The 13,988-nt window shown below is 36.3% G+C and overlaps 2 protein-coding genes across 3 annotated transcripts; one reads left to right on the forward strand and one right to left on the reverse strand.

Moving 5' to 3' along the window:
- Positions 1 to 1,312: 1,312 nt before the first annotated feature.
- Positions 1,313 to 11,392, forward strand: LOC109034342 (E3 ubiquitin-protein ligase RNFT1). Of its 2 annotated transcripts, none has more exons than XM_019047429.2 (8): positions 1,313 to 1,661; positions 2,359 to 2,577; positions 3,544 to 3,744; positions 4,777 to 4,890; positions 5,635 to 5,812; positions 6,671 to 6,824; positions 7,395 to 7,610; positions 8,390 to 11,392. In XM_019047429.2, exons 1-8 carry the CDS (start codon positions 1,517 to 1,519, stop codon positions 8,621 to 8,623), a joined length of 1,461 nt encoding a protein of 486 aa, XP_018902974.2. In that variant the 5' UTR covers positions 1,313 to 1,516; the 3' UTR covers positions 8,624 to 11,392. The 2 variants fall into 2 exon arrangements, with proteins under 2 accessions (XP_018902974.2, XP_018902973.2); XM_019047428.2 differs by having other exon boundaries at positions 1,314 to 1,661; positions 3,541 to 3,744.
- A 598-nt stretch (positions 11,393 to 11,990) lies between these two features.
- LOC109034344 (uncharacterized) lies at positions 11,991 to 13,889 on the reverse strand. Its single transcript, XM_019047430.2, has 2 exons — positions 12,924 to 13,889; positions 11,991 to 12,186 (listed from the first exon to the last, which is right to left on the reverse strand). Exons 1-2 carry the CDS (start codon positions 13,502 to 13,504, stop codon positions 12,057 to 12,059), a joined length of 711 nt encoding a protein of 236 aa, XP_018902975.2. The 5' UTR covers positions 13,505 to 13,889; the 3' UTR covers positions 11,991 to 12,056.
- Between the last annotated feature and the right edge of the window lie 99 nt (positions 13,890 to 13,988).

Consider the following 13,988-nt stretch of genomic DNA (forward strand, 5'->3'; position numbering starts at 1 on the left):
TCAGGAGGTATTTTTCGACAGGAAACTCGAATTTTTAGTCCATTTTTTAAAATTCTCAAATTCAAGATGGCGGACGTGGGCTAAAATGCTATCTCGGTTTCTGTTTGTTCGAGTATTGTGAAACGCGGTATTGCACGGTATTTTTCAACGGAAAACTCGAATTTTTAGTCAACTTTTTAAAATTCTCAACTCCAAAATGTTGGATGTGGCCTAAAATGAGCCCCGGTTCTGGCCTCCGTTTCTGTTCGTTAGAGCTTTGTGAACCGCGGGATCAGGGGTACTTTTCGACGGAAAACTCGAATTTTTAGTCGATTTTTGAAAATTCTCAAATCCAAGATGGCGGACGTGGCCTAAAATGCTATGTCGGCTTCTATTCGATGGATATTTTTGAAACTCGGTGTCTGAGGGTATTTTTCGACCGGAAACTCGAATTTTTACCATGTTTAAAAATTCTCAAATCCAAGATGGCGGACGTGGCCTAAAATGCTATGTCGGCTCCTGTTCGATGGATTTATGGCGCCCCCTTACTACATGCCTACTCTTGTATTTCTGTACAACCGCAAATTTAGGGTCAAGGGGCGCCTGACCGTCTATGGACCAGGTGGAGTTTTTGTCCTGAAAATTTACCTTTAGACGGCAATTCTCTTTATATTTTGTCTATGGTTTTTATGCCCCCCCTTTCTCGCGGACTCTCTTTTCACTTTTCTTGCCTCCTTTTTCCTTCCATTTCTCCCCTTCTTCCTTGCTTTCACTGCCCAACCTTGTTTCCTTTTCCTTTTTTCCCTTTGTCCTTTCTTCCGTTTTTTTCCTTTTCCTTTTCCCCCCTTTTTTCCCCTCTCTTCTTCTTTCGTGGCGCCCCCCAAAGGCTGGCGCCCGTGTGCGCTGCACGCCCTGCACACGCCTTAAGTCCGGATCTGCGTTTTTCATAGGTACTTCGAATTCCGGATTTCGCAGGCCTGTTTACACCGACCTACGTCAAGGGTAAACGAACCTCAAGATGCAAACACCTCCTTTTTTTCTCTATACTTTGTCGGAAACTAAATCGACAAAAATGGAGGTACGTATATTTGCACTGTCACCCTTGCCATTATTCCTCTCAATTCTAATTGTAAGCTTCTCTTCGTTTAATTGTCCCATTTGATTGACTGCTCATTCGGAGCTTTATAATCGTAAACCATTTTTTTTCGAACGTTATCTTTTTCGCGCTCTTCGTTTAAATCTTCGGGTACAACTTCAATTTTCGCGCTTTTGTCCATGACTTACAATTAGTTCTTGTTTTTTTTGTCCCCTCCCCTCTGCGCATGACGTCAGTGATTAATCATTTGGAAAACATCACGACCACAAGCAGAGATTGCTACAAGTTTTACTGCGTTTGTTACTGTGAAAGGCATTTTTTAATTTAATTGGAGTTTAGTTTTAAGTTAGAAAGGTTGTTCATTTTAGTGAGCTTATACTAAGCACCATTTTCTGGTCGTCAAGTTCCTGTGGTTTTGAATCTTCGGTAGAATTATGAGTTATGGCTGATCGAGAATGGATGAGAAGTTGGAGCTCTCCAAATGGAACTCCCAGCTCTGAATACTCTAATCTAGAGTCTCGCCAAAATTCTGAACCCTCCATGTTTTCACAGAGCGGTATTCTTCCCACACATTCATCTCACAATCGTAAGTACTTCCAGGACAAAGAATCAAAGTGAGGGAGCAGGGAGGCATGTTTCCCTTGAGATGCAGTGTGTCGCACCAATCATGAACTACAGCTAGATATTCCTTCATCCTTCACGAAAGACATTTGTTGTATTGTAACTTTACAGGATAGAAGAGCTGTTTTTGGATGACTTCATTTTATTCAGAAGTAGGAATGTGATTCCTAAAGCCCTCTAATGTCACTGAGATTCCAGAGGCCAGTGAGAGGATGTATTGCATCATATGCAACTTGTCGTGCTAGCATACTAATCATGTGTTCAGAGAGATTTTAAAATACGCAGCACTGGGAAAAACTCCATGACCTCAATCAAAGTTTTTAATTCTTACTTTTAACTTAACCTATCAAGTATTGTAAACCAAAAATTAGATTAGCCTCTGAACTCTGGATGAATCTGTTTTCAGCACTACTTACCGATTTGCTGTACCGAAAGCTGAGTAGACCAATATGTAAATGATGGTTAGTTTACTAGTAACTGACATTTATGTCCATAAATATACCCAAAAGAATTGCTTTAGGAAAGCAGATGAAATCATTCAACATATTTTTGGATTAGTCCTTTAAGGAGTGTGCTGTGTTCGAGGTGATTCAAGGACTATCACGACTTACCTATTTACGTGACTAAAATTCAAAGCAATGTATACCTACTCACTGTTACAGGGTTTGAACGGTCTCCATCACACGGCCTTGTATCTTCCATTGGCCGAAGAACAATAGAAAGATCGCGGTCTCTGCGCAACAATTTCAACGTCATGTTTGAGGAGCTTGGACCCCTTGTAGAAAGAGTCAGAAGTGGTGAAAATGTAGATTTAGGTTCTTTATTAAGAATTCAGCAAAGATCTGATAGGCAAAATACAGAGCCATCAACTACCCATCCAGGTAAGGTTTTCAAAGTGACCATATTTCATACTTCCCCACACGAAAGAATCAAGAGCTTGCTCATCGCATATTGTAACAAATGGACGGTGTAAGCCGGCAACCACATAATTCGGTTTGAGACGTCGCAGACTTCCTCTCACACTTAATTTTTTAAACGGAAAACTACTCAACGGCAATTCTTTAAAACTGCTGTGATTTTTCTTCTCTGTGTGAAAAAAATTCTGCAAAATTCAAGGAATGATGTCAATGTGTTCTCCTTTAAAAAAATAACCTAGAGGCGAAGATTTTCAGACACCGCGAACGTGACATGTGATTGCCGACTTACACCGTCGAAATGTCAATTTCTGTTCACTCAACAGGTTAATACTTGCAATCAGATGGCACCGTTCTTGCAAGGTGATGTACTTGACTATTGTCTCAAAATGAGATGAGCGAGCTTCACCTAGAGTGAAAAAAGTTCCTTAAGTTAATCCCTCTAAATCTAGCATTATTACTGTAGGACCATTAGCATTCGCTTCTCTTTTGCTATGAGATGTATCTACAGCAATAAATGGCTGACTTAGGTCTTAGGTGCTCTTGAAAATTCTCTTACTGTCAAAGATTAGCTATGGAAGTTCCTACTTGAACATAAGCTACTCACTGCAATCAAATGGAATGCTTCAGTTAGGTTCTTCCATTTATACTCTTTGATTTCTAATTTTATAAAATTTCGTAAAATGGCGTAGATTAAAAGCTTGATTATCTCGTATTATACCTAATTTGCAAAAGACTCATCAAGTATAGTTCATGAAAGTGATCTCTCTTTTAAAACTGTAACATGAATTGATAATTTGTCAGTTCGGCAGTATTGAATGAAAATTTCAGATCCATTCAAGTATGTTGCCATAGGTATCTTACAATATTAGCATATTCTATTAATACTATTGTATTCACCTATTAATGGAAGTATGATTGGATTTTTAGCAGATGGAAATAGCATCATCATAGATGTTGAGGGTGGAGCACCGCCGGCTGCTTTTCCTCACAATTTCAACGCAGATGTTGAATCAGGGTTGGGACAGAATGCTGCCCCACAGTCCACTCAAATGCAACCTATGTCTCCAACCGCTAATAGTCATAGTAACAATAATAATAGTGAAAATCATAGCTCCAGTAGTCCTGAAGATAGTAAGTACAATTGTTTTTTTACAGCAGATAATGAGAACAGCTGTTGATAGCTCAGTGTTGTAGGTCTTGCCACTGTAACAGCTTTTTATAATATCCGTCATTTTCTATCAAATCAAGATAAATTGTATTAACTTTGGAAGCTGGCCTTAATTTTGAGCAAAAAAGAGATGTTTCTGATGAATGCTGACTCACAGAAAGAGAAACATTTCGCTCTTCGATATATTATTATTTTTGGCGTGATTTTCCAGGGATAGACACTTACAGAAAAATAGAAGACGTTTCTGAAGATAATTGTTGCTCTCTATAAAATTTTTCCTTGTGAGCGTTCAAAATTTCAATTTAAAAGTTTCCAACGTCAATTTTAAGGGAGAATTTATCTTTTATAGCTTGTATAAATAACTATAAAAATATGAAGACTGCCTGGCAAACTTTCTGCTCGGGGAAAAATCAAAACCAATGTAGATCAAACTCACCATCCTGAATAAGGTGGTATGTTGTGCAAGTCAGACTTAAGTTTCTCATAGTTTTCTTTCTTCTCTTCATACATAATTCATGAATTTTTTCTCAAAAGAATGTAGCACTCTAAGAAACTTTTCAATTTTGAGCGATTGGGATTAACTAGAATGACTCAAGAATGTAATTTGATTCAAAGAATGGTGGTTTTTGGGCAAGGAAAATGTTCAAACTGATAGACATAATTTACACAAAATTAGTTGATTATCTCACTTTTAACTCAATTTCAAAGTAGTTCACTTTGTTCCATCTAAAATTATGCTAATGATACATGAACTAAAGTCCAAATGCTCTAACCATGGGTACTGTGTAATGATTCCTTCATCAAAAATTGAAACAGAAAACCTATGGATTAACTCCATTTAGGATGGCATCTCATAGAGAATAGAATTCAAATATTCAAAGTAAATATGTGTGAGTAAAATACGAAAATAAGCAAAAGAAGATGGAAAGAGAACTTGCCTTTTTTAGGAAGTCATTATTTCTGTCAATGGAACTTACTTTATTTTTTTCTCACAGGTGGTGGAGATGAATTCAGGGGGAATCCTGATGAACTTACTATACCAATCTTAAGCAGGAGACTCCCTTTTATCTGTTTGGTCTTATTCAAAGTTATTTGGGACAATCGATCCAGTAAGTACAACTTCCCTTTTTTGGGAATGGAAGAAGTCTCATTATGTACCCATACCGAAAGTTATTACCACAATCAATGTGAACCTAGCAAATATTCAGAGAAAGTAGAGAGATAAAATAGAAATCGTAATGCTGAAATTGTAAGTGTAGCTTCAATAGACCCCTTGAAGCACACTCTAAATTAAATGTATTTGTAGGCTAGTAATTGCTACTTGTGATGTTATCAATCCAAAGAACGAAGCAAATCAATGATGTCCATTTATTTGGACCGAGTTTAACAGAAAGGAACCAAGCCACATCGAGGTTGCCAAGTTTAACTGGGCAATTAAATTTTTTATGAGAGAATGGTTGTTCTGATTTCTTTGAAAACTTTAAGGAATTTGCTTTGCACCACGGAAAATTTTCACTGAAATTTACACGAAAATCCGCACAACCGTTTTCATGTAAAAAATTAAATTGCCCAATTAAATTTGGCAATAGCTGATGTGGCTTGGTTCCTTTCTGTTTAACGCGGTCCATTTCAATTTAACCTTGTTACGCTCTATTAGCAAACTGCAATTTCTATTATATACTGGCTGACTACCTGAGTAATGTTTTATAAAGGGTTCCTCATTTTACGGACTTAATTGATTTAAGCTCAGAAACTCTCATTTACTCGTTTACTCAACTTGTAAAAATGTTAACAGCCAAAATTATTTTTATCATTGTCATGTTCTTTTAAACTCTTCTTACATTATGTTTCAGCTATCTTCCTATTTTGCGGGTTCTTCTGCTTGTTTAGATTCTACAACAATTTAGTCAAAAGAGAGGTTGCCAAACAAGCACAGCGAAGCAAATTGTACCTAACCCTAGGCACGCTGCACATTTTGTTCTCACTATATGCCTTTTATTACTTTTATTATGACTTAAAGCTACATCTAAGGTAATATCTTCTTTTCATCATTTTTTCTCCTTTGTTTCTCAATCTAAAAGAAAAATCTAGGAACGACTTTCGTAGGACTTGAGAGTCCCTATCTAATCCCACAAAATAAAGTGTGAATAGTTTACTGTGCTGGTGTGCTGCCTACTCATGTCATGTAGAGTCCTTTTATCTTTAATCACTTCAGTATTAAAATCTTTTAGATCCTATGGAAGAAAGCAGCATTGACCCCGAGCTAATGCAAGGCTCTTAGTCTCTAAATTTCATCCCTGTTGATACTAAATGTATTCATATCCATCCTGTTTTGATAGAAATACGGTAATACCTCAATTTAACGGATTCTGCTATTTATCAGATCAATCTTCCAGTCCCTGCAAGGGCTTCAAGCTAATTTGAATGAATGGATTCCGCGATTCATCAGTCCCGTGAAATGCAATAAATTGAGGTTTTACTGTACCTTAATTGCCAGTGATTCTCAACAAAAACTGGATCTTGAATGAGAATCTTTTGTAATCTCTCGAAGTTTGAAGCCTTTAAAATTAAGGTCAATATTGAGAGTCCTTACCCAGGCATTATGCATGAAGAGTAATGAAATTGGATATTGTTTGAAATCAGAACAACCCAAATGGAAAACTAAAATTTTTCAAATCTATCAGGTCATGAACTTTGAAAACTGCCTCATCAATAAGCTGTCCACTCTCCAAATGTCTCTTCAAAATTCCCTTAAGACACACTCTATAATGCATTTGAAAATTTTCCTTATTCCAAAGTATTCTTTAGAATTTATTTGATTGGTAATGAATTTCTGTCTTCTTTTTTGAATGAAAAATTATGTTTTAACGTTCGTCTTTTTTTCCCCAGCTTATTACTTATCCCTCCTCTCATTCAACCTGTCAATTTCGGGGATCTTCTTTGGTTGGTAGCAATCACAGACTTCAACTTGAAACTGATAACCATAATGATAAAAATATTTGTTATTCTGCTACCTGTTCGATTATTACCCACTTTAAAGAGGGTAAGTCCTTTTTTCTTATTTTAGCTCTATACGTAATTGCTAAAAATCTTACAGGATTGGGTAATTTTCTATAGGTAAAAAAATAATTGTAAGAAGATTGTGCACGATATCATGACCAAGCTATCGGTATGATATTTGCATGCGCTGAGAATGGCCGATACCAGGTTGCTGAAAAAGGTTTCAAAGTGGGTCCTGCCAGGTAGGCGTACAATCTAGAGGGCATCCATCTGAAAGATGGAGAGATGGCATTTGAAAATGATGGAGTTATGGCAACTTGAAGTATGAAAGCAGATCTCAGCCCACGCCTCTGTGGATTCGAAAACACCCTCTAAGTAGTATTCAGGAATTTATTTAAATTAAAATCAGTCCTCAAATATTGGGAATTTGAGTCTTTACAATTTTGTTCTCAATCTAACTCGGTCATAATTCCGAATTGAATGGATTGAACCATCCTAATATTAAATAAAAATTGAAGAACACCTTTTTTTATTTGCCCAATTTTCATCAAACGTATCTGTCTCTTTCTTTATCGGATATTCATGGCGCATTGTTGTCTCTTTTTTCTTTCAGGGTAAATATTATCTTCTTATTGAAGTCTCCTCCCAATTATATCGAGGCCTTGCACCAATCCAGCCTTGGCTTTACTTCCTATTAGAATCTTATCAAGGTCCACAGGCAATTCTCGGAGTAGTGTTGTCCGCGTTTTACATGGTCTCTAAAGGAAGTGATCTATTGATCAGCTTGCGTGCTTGGTGGATAGCTGTGATAAAACTTCTTAGCAATGTAGTAAGTTTTATATTACTTGTATGCACTAAGTTTTTCTATTTTCTAAGCTTTTCGAGTAGTGCAGATTTTCCCCAACCATGCAATTAACTTAGTCTTGTGAATAGGGAATCTCCTTAAGAAATGGAGGAATCTTGTCAAATTCTTTTAATTTACCGTTTCTATGTCGTATTAGTGGTAAAAAAAATTCTAATTCCTTGGGGAGTAATTTTTCTTCGTTCCTTTCTTTAGTTTTAGTTTTCTAGAGGAACTGATAGTAAATGGGCCTGTTGTAAACTTTTGCTAGAACAAAAATTAGAGTTGTCTCTTTCAGTAAAGTGTCAAAAATCACCATGAGCACATTGACAAAGTTTGAAATGCACTCCTAACTTCACAACCTGTGAAGAAATTTGCGTTTTTTTGAGCTCCCTGCTTCAAAAACGATACTATGGCATAGGTGAACATTTTGTTTAAGAGGTTTTTCCATTCAATCCTTTCACAATAGCAATACTCAAGATAGCGGATGCTTCTGCGCGAATATTAAGATAAATGAGACAAATAAAGATTTTTTTTTTTTAATATTTTCATTTCTCATCGGGTGACCCACTTTAAAAAAATATTTTCTGTTTTGTATTAAAAGAATGTACAAGAATGGATACTTTAGTAGATTCGTTACTTAATTAAGTGGTTATTCTTTAAAACTTTTATTCTTTCAATTCATGTTTTACTTAGATCTCTTACTGTTATTAGCCATTGTCCTTTAAACCTCTTGCGAAAATTGAATCTGTCTGATTTTATTTCAGCAATTGGGTGTTAGTCCAAGTAAGGAACAGTTAGCAGTATCCGGAGGTCAGTGCCCTATTTGCCATGATGAATTCGACAGTCCTGTGATGTTAGAGTGCAGCCACGTCTTCTGTGAAGCATGTGTCGCCAAGTGGTTCGACCGAGAGCCAACGTGCCCTCTGTGTAGAGCAAAAGTAACTGGCGATCCAGCGTGGCGAGATGGATCAACAACTTACAATATCCAACTGTTCTAATTTTCTATATTTTTATATCTTGATTCATTTTTCCCCTTTTATCTCCATTAACTTAGCGATAATTTATTTTTCTATATCTCACCAAAAATTATCAATAATGAGCCTATTGGGCTAAAATGATGATTGTAAAAAGTCGACTGATTTTCTTTGCTCATAGAAACAAGACAAATGTCCATAGATGCAAAAATAAAAATGAGGTTAGCACACTTAAATGAATAACATAGCTTTGAGTGGAAACTCAATAAATTTTTGAATACTTGACGAAAAGGTGTGTTTTAAATCCTCAGCTCTGTGTTTTGGAAAGGGTATAGTTTTGCAGCCATTACAATGAAAAAAAGTGTCGCAATCTCAACTATACCCCTGGCTGATTTTGGCGCCAGATATGAGTGAGTTGCACTAGCCATAGGTATGGTTGATCCAACCACACTTTCGGCAGACTTAACTGTACCTCTGATCGGTGCAACTGCTTTTATATCTGGCGCCAAAATCAGCCAGCAGGCTGATTATTGTAGTTGATAGACAAAGAAGACATAGGGAGTATGGCTCGATCCTATCGGTTGAAATTGGTGGTTCCTATAGATGAAGGAAAAAAATTATGGACCAACTGTAGGGTCTCTCGTGGGTTGCTGTTAGTAAGTCTATTGCCTACTTCCAGTGTCCCTTGCAACCACCTGCTTCCACCAATAGGATCCCTCCTTATCCTTTTTGTCTTCTTTGTCAATAGCTTTATCGATCAATTTCAATCATCGGCTTGCAGGAGTATAGTTAGGGTTGTGATACTTTCTTCCCGTGTATAAACTTTAACAATGGCCAATAAGCATTTTGAATTCTATTTCTAATTCCAAAAAAATTTTTTAAAACAAAAGGTAGAGTAGAAATTCTAGTAGGGTGTAACATTTACTAAATAAATCTCTTATTTTGTCGGAGCCCAGCTATAAAATTGAAGATGATGGATACTTAATAATTATAAATTAAAATATACATCATATTGATAATGAACGACAATAAAATAACATATTTCCATGATTAATCTAAAAGATTATGTATATTTATGCATTACATACATCCATATCCTATTTATCATACACATGTATTTATTTAATTTTGTCTTTTTATTGTCGTTAAGTATCATTATGTCGCTTCTTTTAATTAATAATTAAAGTATATGTGACCTTCAGTTTTAGTGAGTTAAATGCTGATGATGGAGCTGGTCGCTGAAGGACCTCCAGTGTTGAGATACTATGATTTTAAAGTGCAAGATAAGGCTTAATTTAGTAGGTTTTACTTCCTTGAATCCCCAAATATACATACATATTTCTATATTATCTTGAGCTGAATAACATTGTTTCAAAGAATGAGCTTCACTATCTTCCATCAGCCATTCCCTGTCTTAAAATTGTCATTCATCACTGCACTCTTCACTCAAGATCAAGTTAGCACACATTTTAATCAATAATCAGACACTAAATTCACTTTCGTCAAACTTAACGTTCACCCCAAAGTTTTGATTTGTGGGAGAAAAGCTGTCAAGAAAAATCATCGCTGCATAAGTGCAACCATTATATTGTGAACAAATTAAACTTATATCAGTAAATTGTTGTCCCTCAGCTAAAGGTTCCCTATTAAAAGGAAGGATCCTGCACATTGCTTACAGGAATTGGTGCCCACACTGATTTCAAATTTTTTTATGGCATTGAACTCTCCCATTGATCCTGATCATAAGTGATACTTGGGCCAAGTTTCTACAATTCACCGTTTTAGCACAATTTGCGGTTAAAGTTTCGATCGTTTGCACTGTAAAAGAAGCGGGTGCAGTGACTTGATTCAAAACGATCCCTCTTTCTCTCAGTGCTCAAAGAGGGGCTGGGTGTCATTCATAGAAGCACTCAGCGCAAACCAAAAAAAACAGGCTATTGCGCATTCTCACCAAATTTCACGAAAAGGTCAAAAATATGAGAATGAGAAAGAAAAATATGAGAAGAAATATGAGGAAAGCAGACAGAGTAGGGAAAAACAAATAAGAGTACAGACACACGTTGGGTTTTTCTAGCTTCTCTTACAACTTACTAGACAACTGATCAAAAGCAAAACTTAGAGTGCAATTTGTGCGAAAACCATGGTGTGTATAAACTGAGAGCAATCGAGAGTTTCAATCAAAGATGTGTTTAATGTATTAAAAAAATTAAAAATCGGTGTGCACATCGATTCCAGTAAGCAGTACGCAGGATCCTCTGATCTTAATTTGAAAGATTGGATTAACTCTACATCCCCCCACTAATGTCTTTTTTTCTAGTCAGTCTCAATCTCTAAGTGCATTTGAATTTTCAGATGAAAAAGCTCACAGAAGTAATTGTATTACCTGAAAATCAATGTTACCTTTAAATCTACTTATCATGTTCTAAATTATTGTAAAATTTATAACTCTCAAATTGATCGAGAATTGGCTCTCCAAATCACCACACTTTATCTTCAGAACATTTAACTTTTCTTTGGGGCTTTGAAAAACTTTTGCCCGATACATTTTCTAACCCCTTTTCTAATTATACCTATTATAACTGTAGGATTTTTATTTTCTCTTTTTCTGCAAAGAATATTCTTTAGTTTTTTACTTTGATTTTCCACTAGTTGAATTGGCTACTTTCTTTATGGATACTGTCATATTTTCATTCCTCTGTTTTTTTTTTTCTTTCATAATGTTGTCAAGACCTTCACAAGATTTTTGAGGCTGTGCTTAAGTTTGTATCTTTAATAAATATTAAATCCTTTGAAGTCTTGTTATAATGGTTTCTCTCTCCCTACTAAAGACTTTTCTTTTCCGCTTGTGTCTTTAGTTTATTTTATACAAGGTGATCCAAAAGTCTCGCACTTACAACGCACTATCTCACAATCAATTACTTTTGAAAAAAATTGGATAGAGACTTTAAATTTTTTTAGTGCACCCAGATCAAAGGAAACAACTTCAAGGACTCCCAAAAAATTTGAGGAAGACCTCCATGAAAAAGGGCAAGAACCCAAAGGTTCTTAGGGGTAGAGCACTACTTTTGAATCACCTTGTATGTTCTTCCAATTTAGCCATGAATGAACAGATTGGGAGAACTATTAGATCCCTCACTTCAGACAAAATGAAAAGGAAATAGTGTAGGTATTTCCTCCAGAAAATATATTTAAAGTGCAATATCATCTCTTCTGCTGAATTCGAGGTCCTTTCAAAAGATTTGACCAGGGGTTACAGTTATTGATTAAACTTATATAATTTTCTGATTGAATATGTAGGTATTCGGTTTTACTAGAGAACATTTTTGTCATGTTTCCCAAGTTGGTTATCAAAGGGAAAATTAAGGGGAGGAATATAATGTGTTAGACTAAAGGTTTTTAAATTTTTATTTCTTGGAAGTACAATTATTTTGGGATCATCAGATTACTTCGTTGAAAATTATGTGATTGAAGTTTTCAATTTACGTTGGAAGAAATCACCATCACTTGCTGTTGCTTGCTGGTTGATTCTTTTATGTTGATCATAAGAAACGATTTCTTCTAGTATTTCACCATCTCCTCTGATTAATCTGGGAAAAGAATAAATACGATTACGTTCCAGGAGTTCTAATTAACTTGCCAAAAGGACTTGCTTCCAATGCTATCAAAGAAGTGCCTAATCCTCATAATCTCAAGAACTCCTCACTTCAGGAAGACACAGACTTACTGTGTGGGATGTAAGAGACTTCAGAGAAGTTGCACAACAGTCATCTTTAAAATTGCTGACCTATTGCAAGGCGGTTAAAGAATGGTGGTCACATTTCGTACCCTCTTGACGTCACACGACATCGGGCACATCCTGATTGCATGGCAAAGCATGTACCCTCTGCGCGTCACAGCCTTTAAAATGGCGGCTCAACTCGAAATGCGACCACCTTTCATTATCCGTCTTGGACCTATTGGCAGTTGGTCCCACAAACTAACCCATTAGACACCACAGAGTTACTATTTTACTGATAAAATCACCACTCCAGAGCTAACCGCATACAATCTAGAAGATTTACCCAACATGCAATATTGGATTTTTTCTTTATATTATGTTTGGACCAGTGCTACAAAAGAAGGATCTTGAATTCCTGCTGCCACACTCTCATAGATTTGTAAGTACCAATGTCAAATATATCATCCAATGAAGCAACAGTTTACTTCATCCATTTAACTCTTCCTTCAGATGAAAAAATATTCACAGTTCAATCTAGTTTCTACCATGTCATTCAAATTACTTTGTGTACTGGAAAGAATAATGATTGTAGAGGCAATCGCTTACCTGTTTCGACCTGTTTCTTCATCGTAGACCCTTCTAATTACACTTTGCTTTTTCTCCCATTCTTCCTTTGTCATGGGTTTCATCGCTTTGGCACGCTCTAATATCTCATCAGGAATGGGCGGACCGACTGGCTCTTGACTTTGAGATAACTGCTCTTTCTCAGGGGACTTGCGTTTTTCTAACTTCTTAGATTTTTTGCTCTTCTTCTGTTGTTTTTTCAACCTCTTCAACTTTTTCTTTAATTTTTTCTTACGTCTCAACTTCTTCCTCTTCTCCTCTTCAGAATCAGAGCTTGAAGATTCAGAACTACTGCTGCTACTGTCATTACTACTGCTGCTGCTACTACTGGAGGTCTCCTCACTGGAACTTCTGCTTTTCCTTCGCGTAGATTTTTTCCTTGATTTTTTGGTGTGTTTGGTCCTTTTATGTTTCACATGTTTTGGAGAGGATTGGTCACTAGATGAGACTGAGCTCTCAGATCGATTCCTTTTTCTTCTCTTGGGACGATCTTTCGTGATATCCTTGTCAGACCTTTTATGTTTGCTTTTGGAAGCAGACAAACCTGAGGATTTGTTCACCATTTTTGGCTAGGGCAGAACACTGACTGTATTGCCCTTTTAACTGAAAGCTTGTATCAAAGTTTAAATGATTCCATCAGTTTTCGACCACAGAAAACTTGATGCAGAGCAATTCTTTCATGAGAACTGCTATTATGCAAGAGGTCTGTATCTCAGCAGATGCATTTGGGTTTTTGGCTACCACTTTACCGCTAGTTGACTATAGAAACCTCAACGTGAGACTTTTAATTCCCCACCAACCGACTAACCACAGACAACTGACAAAGCGAAAAATTCGTTAAAAAAGAACAAAGTGATGGGTTTCAAACACTTACTTTTATCACTTCACGCGTGTGAGAAGGCTTATCAATCCTTTTTTTATCACTTGTTTACTCACCGCAAAATGTAAACAAACATTGCCATTTTTTGCATCGATGCATTTTTACTTGATGAATGGTGAAGAAGAATAAGCGTAGGTGCCAGTTTTAACAATTAATTCTCAATAGTG

This window comes from Bemisia tabaci, chromosome 4 (assembly GCF_918797505.1).
Source record: "Bemisia tabaci chromosome 4, PGI_BMITA_v3".
NCBI classification, from domain to species: domain Eukaryota; kingdom Metazoa; phylum Arthropoda; class Insecta; order Hemiptera; family Aleyrodidae; genus Bemisia; species Bemisia tabaci.

What these genes read in the sequence shown, in the direction of transcription:
- LOC109034342 (XM_019047428.2), top strand. Translation starts at nt 1,517, where the DNA reads ATGGCTGATCGAGAATGGATGAGAAGTTGGAGCTCTCCAAATGGAACT. An exon ending in GCCATCAACTACCCATCCAG is followed by an intron (nt 2,578 to 3,540) that starts GTAAGGTTTTCA and finishes TTGGATTTTTAG; the next exon opens with CAGATGGAAATAGCATCATC. An exon ending in CTCCAGTAGTCCTGAAGATA is followed by an intron (nt 3,745 to 4,776) that starts GTAAGTACAATT and finishes TTTTTCTCACAG; the next exon opens with GTGGTGGAGATGAATTCAGG.
- LOC109034344 (XM_019047430.2), bottom strand. Translation starts at nt 13,504, where the DNA reads ATGGTGAACAAATCCTCAGGTTTGTCTGCTTCCAAAAGCAAACATAAA. An exon ending in GAAGAAACAGGTCGAAACAG is followed by an intron (nt 12,187 to 12,923) that starts GTAAGCGATTGC and finishes TTCTTTTCCCAG; the next exon opens with ATTAATCAGAGGAGATGGTG.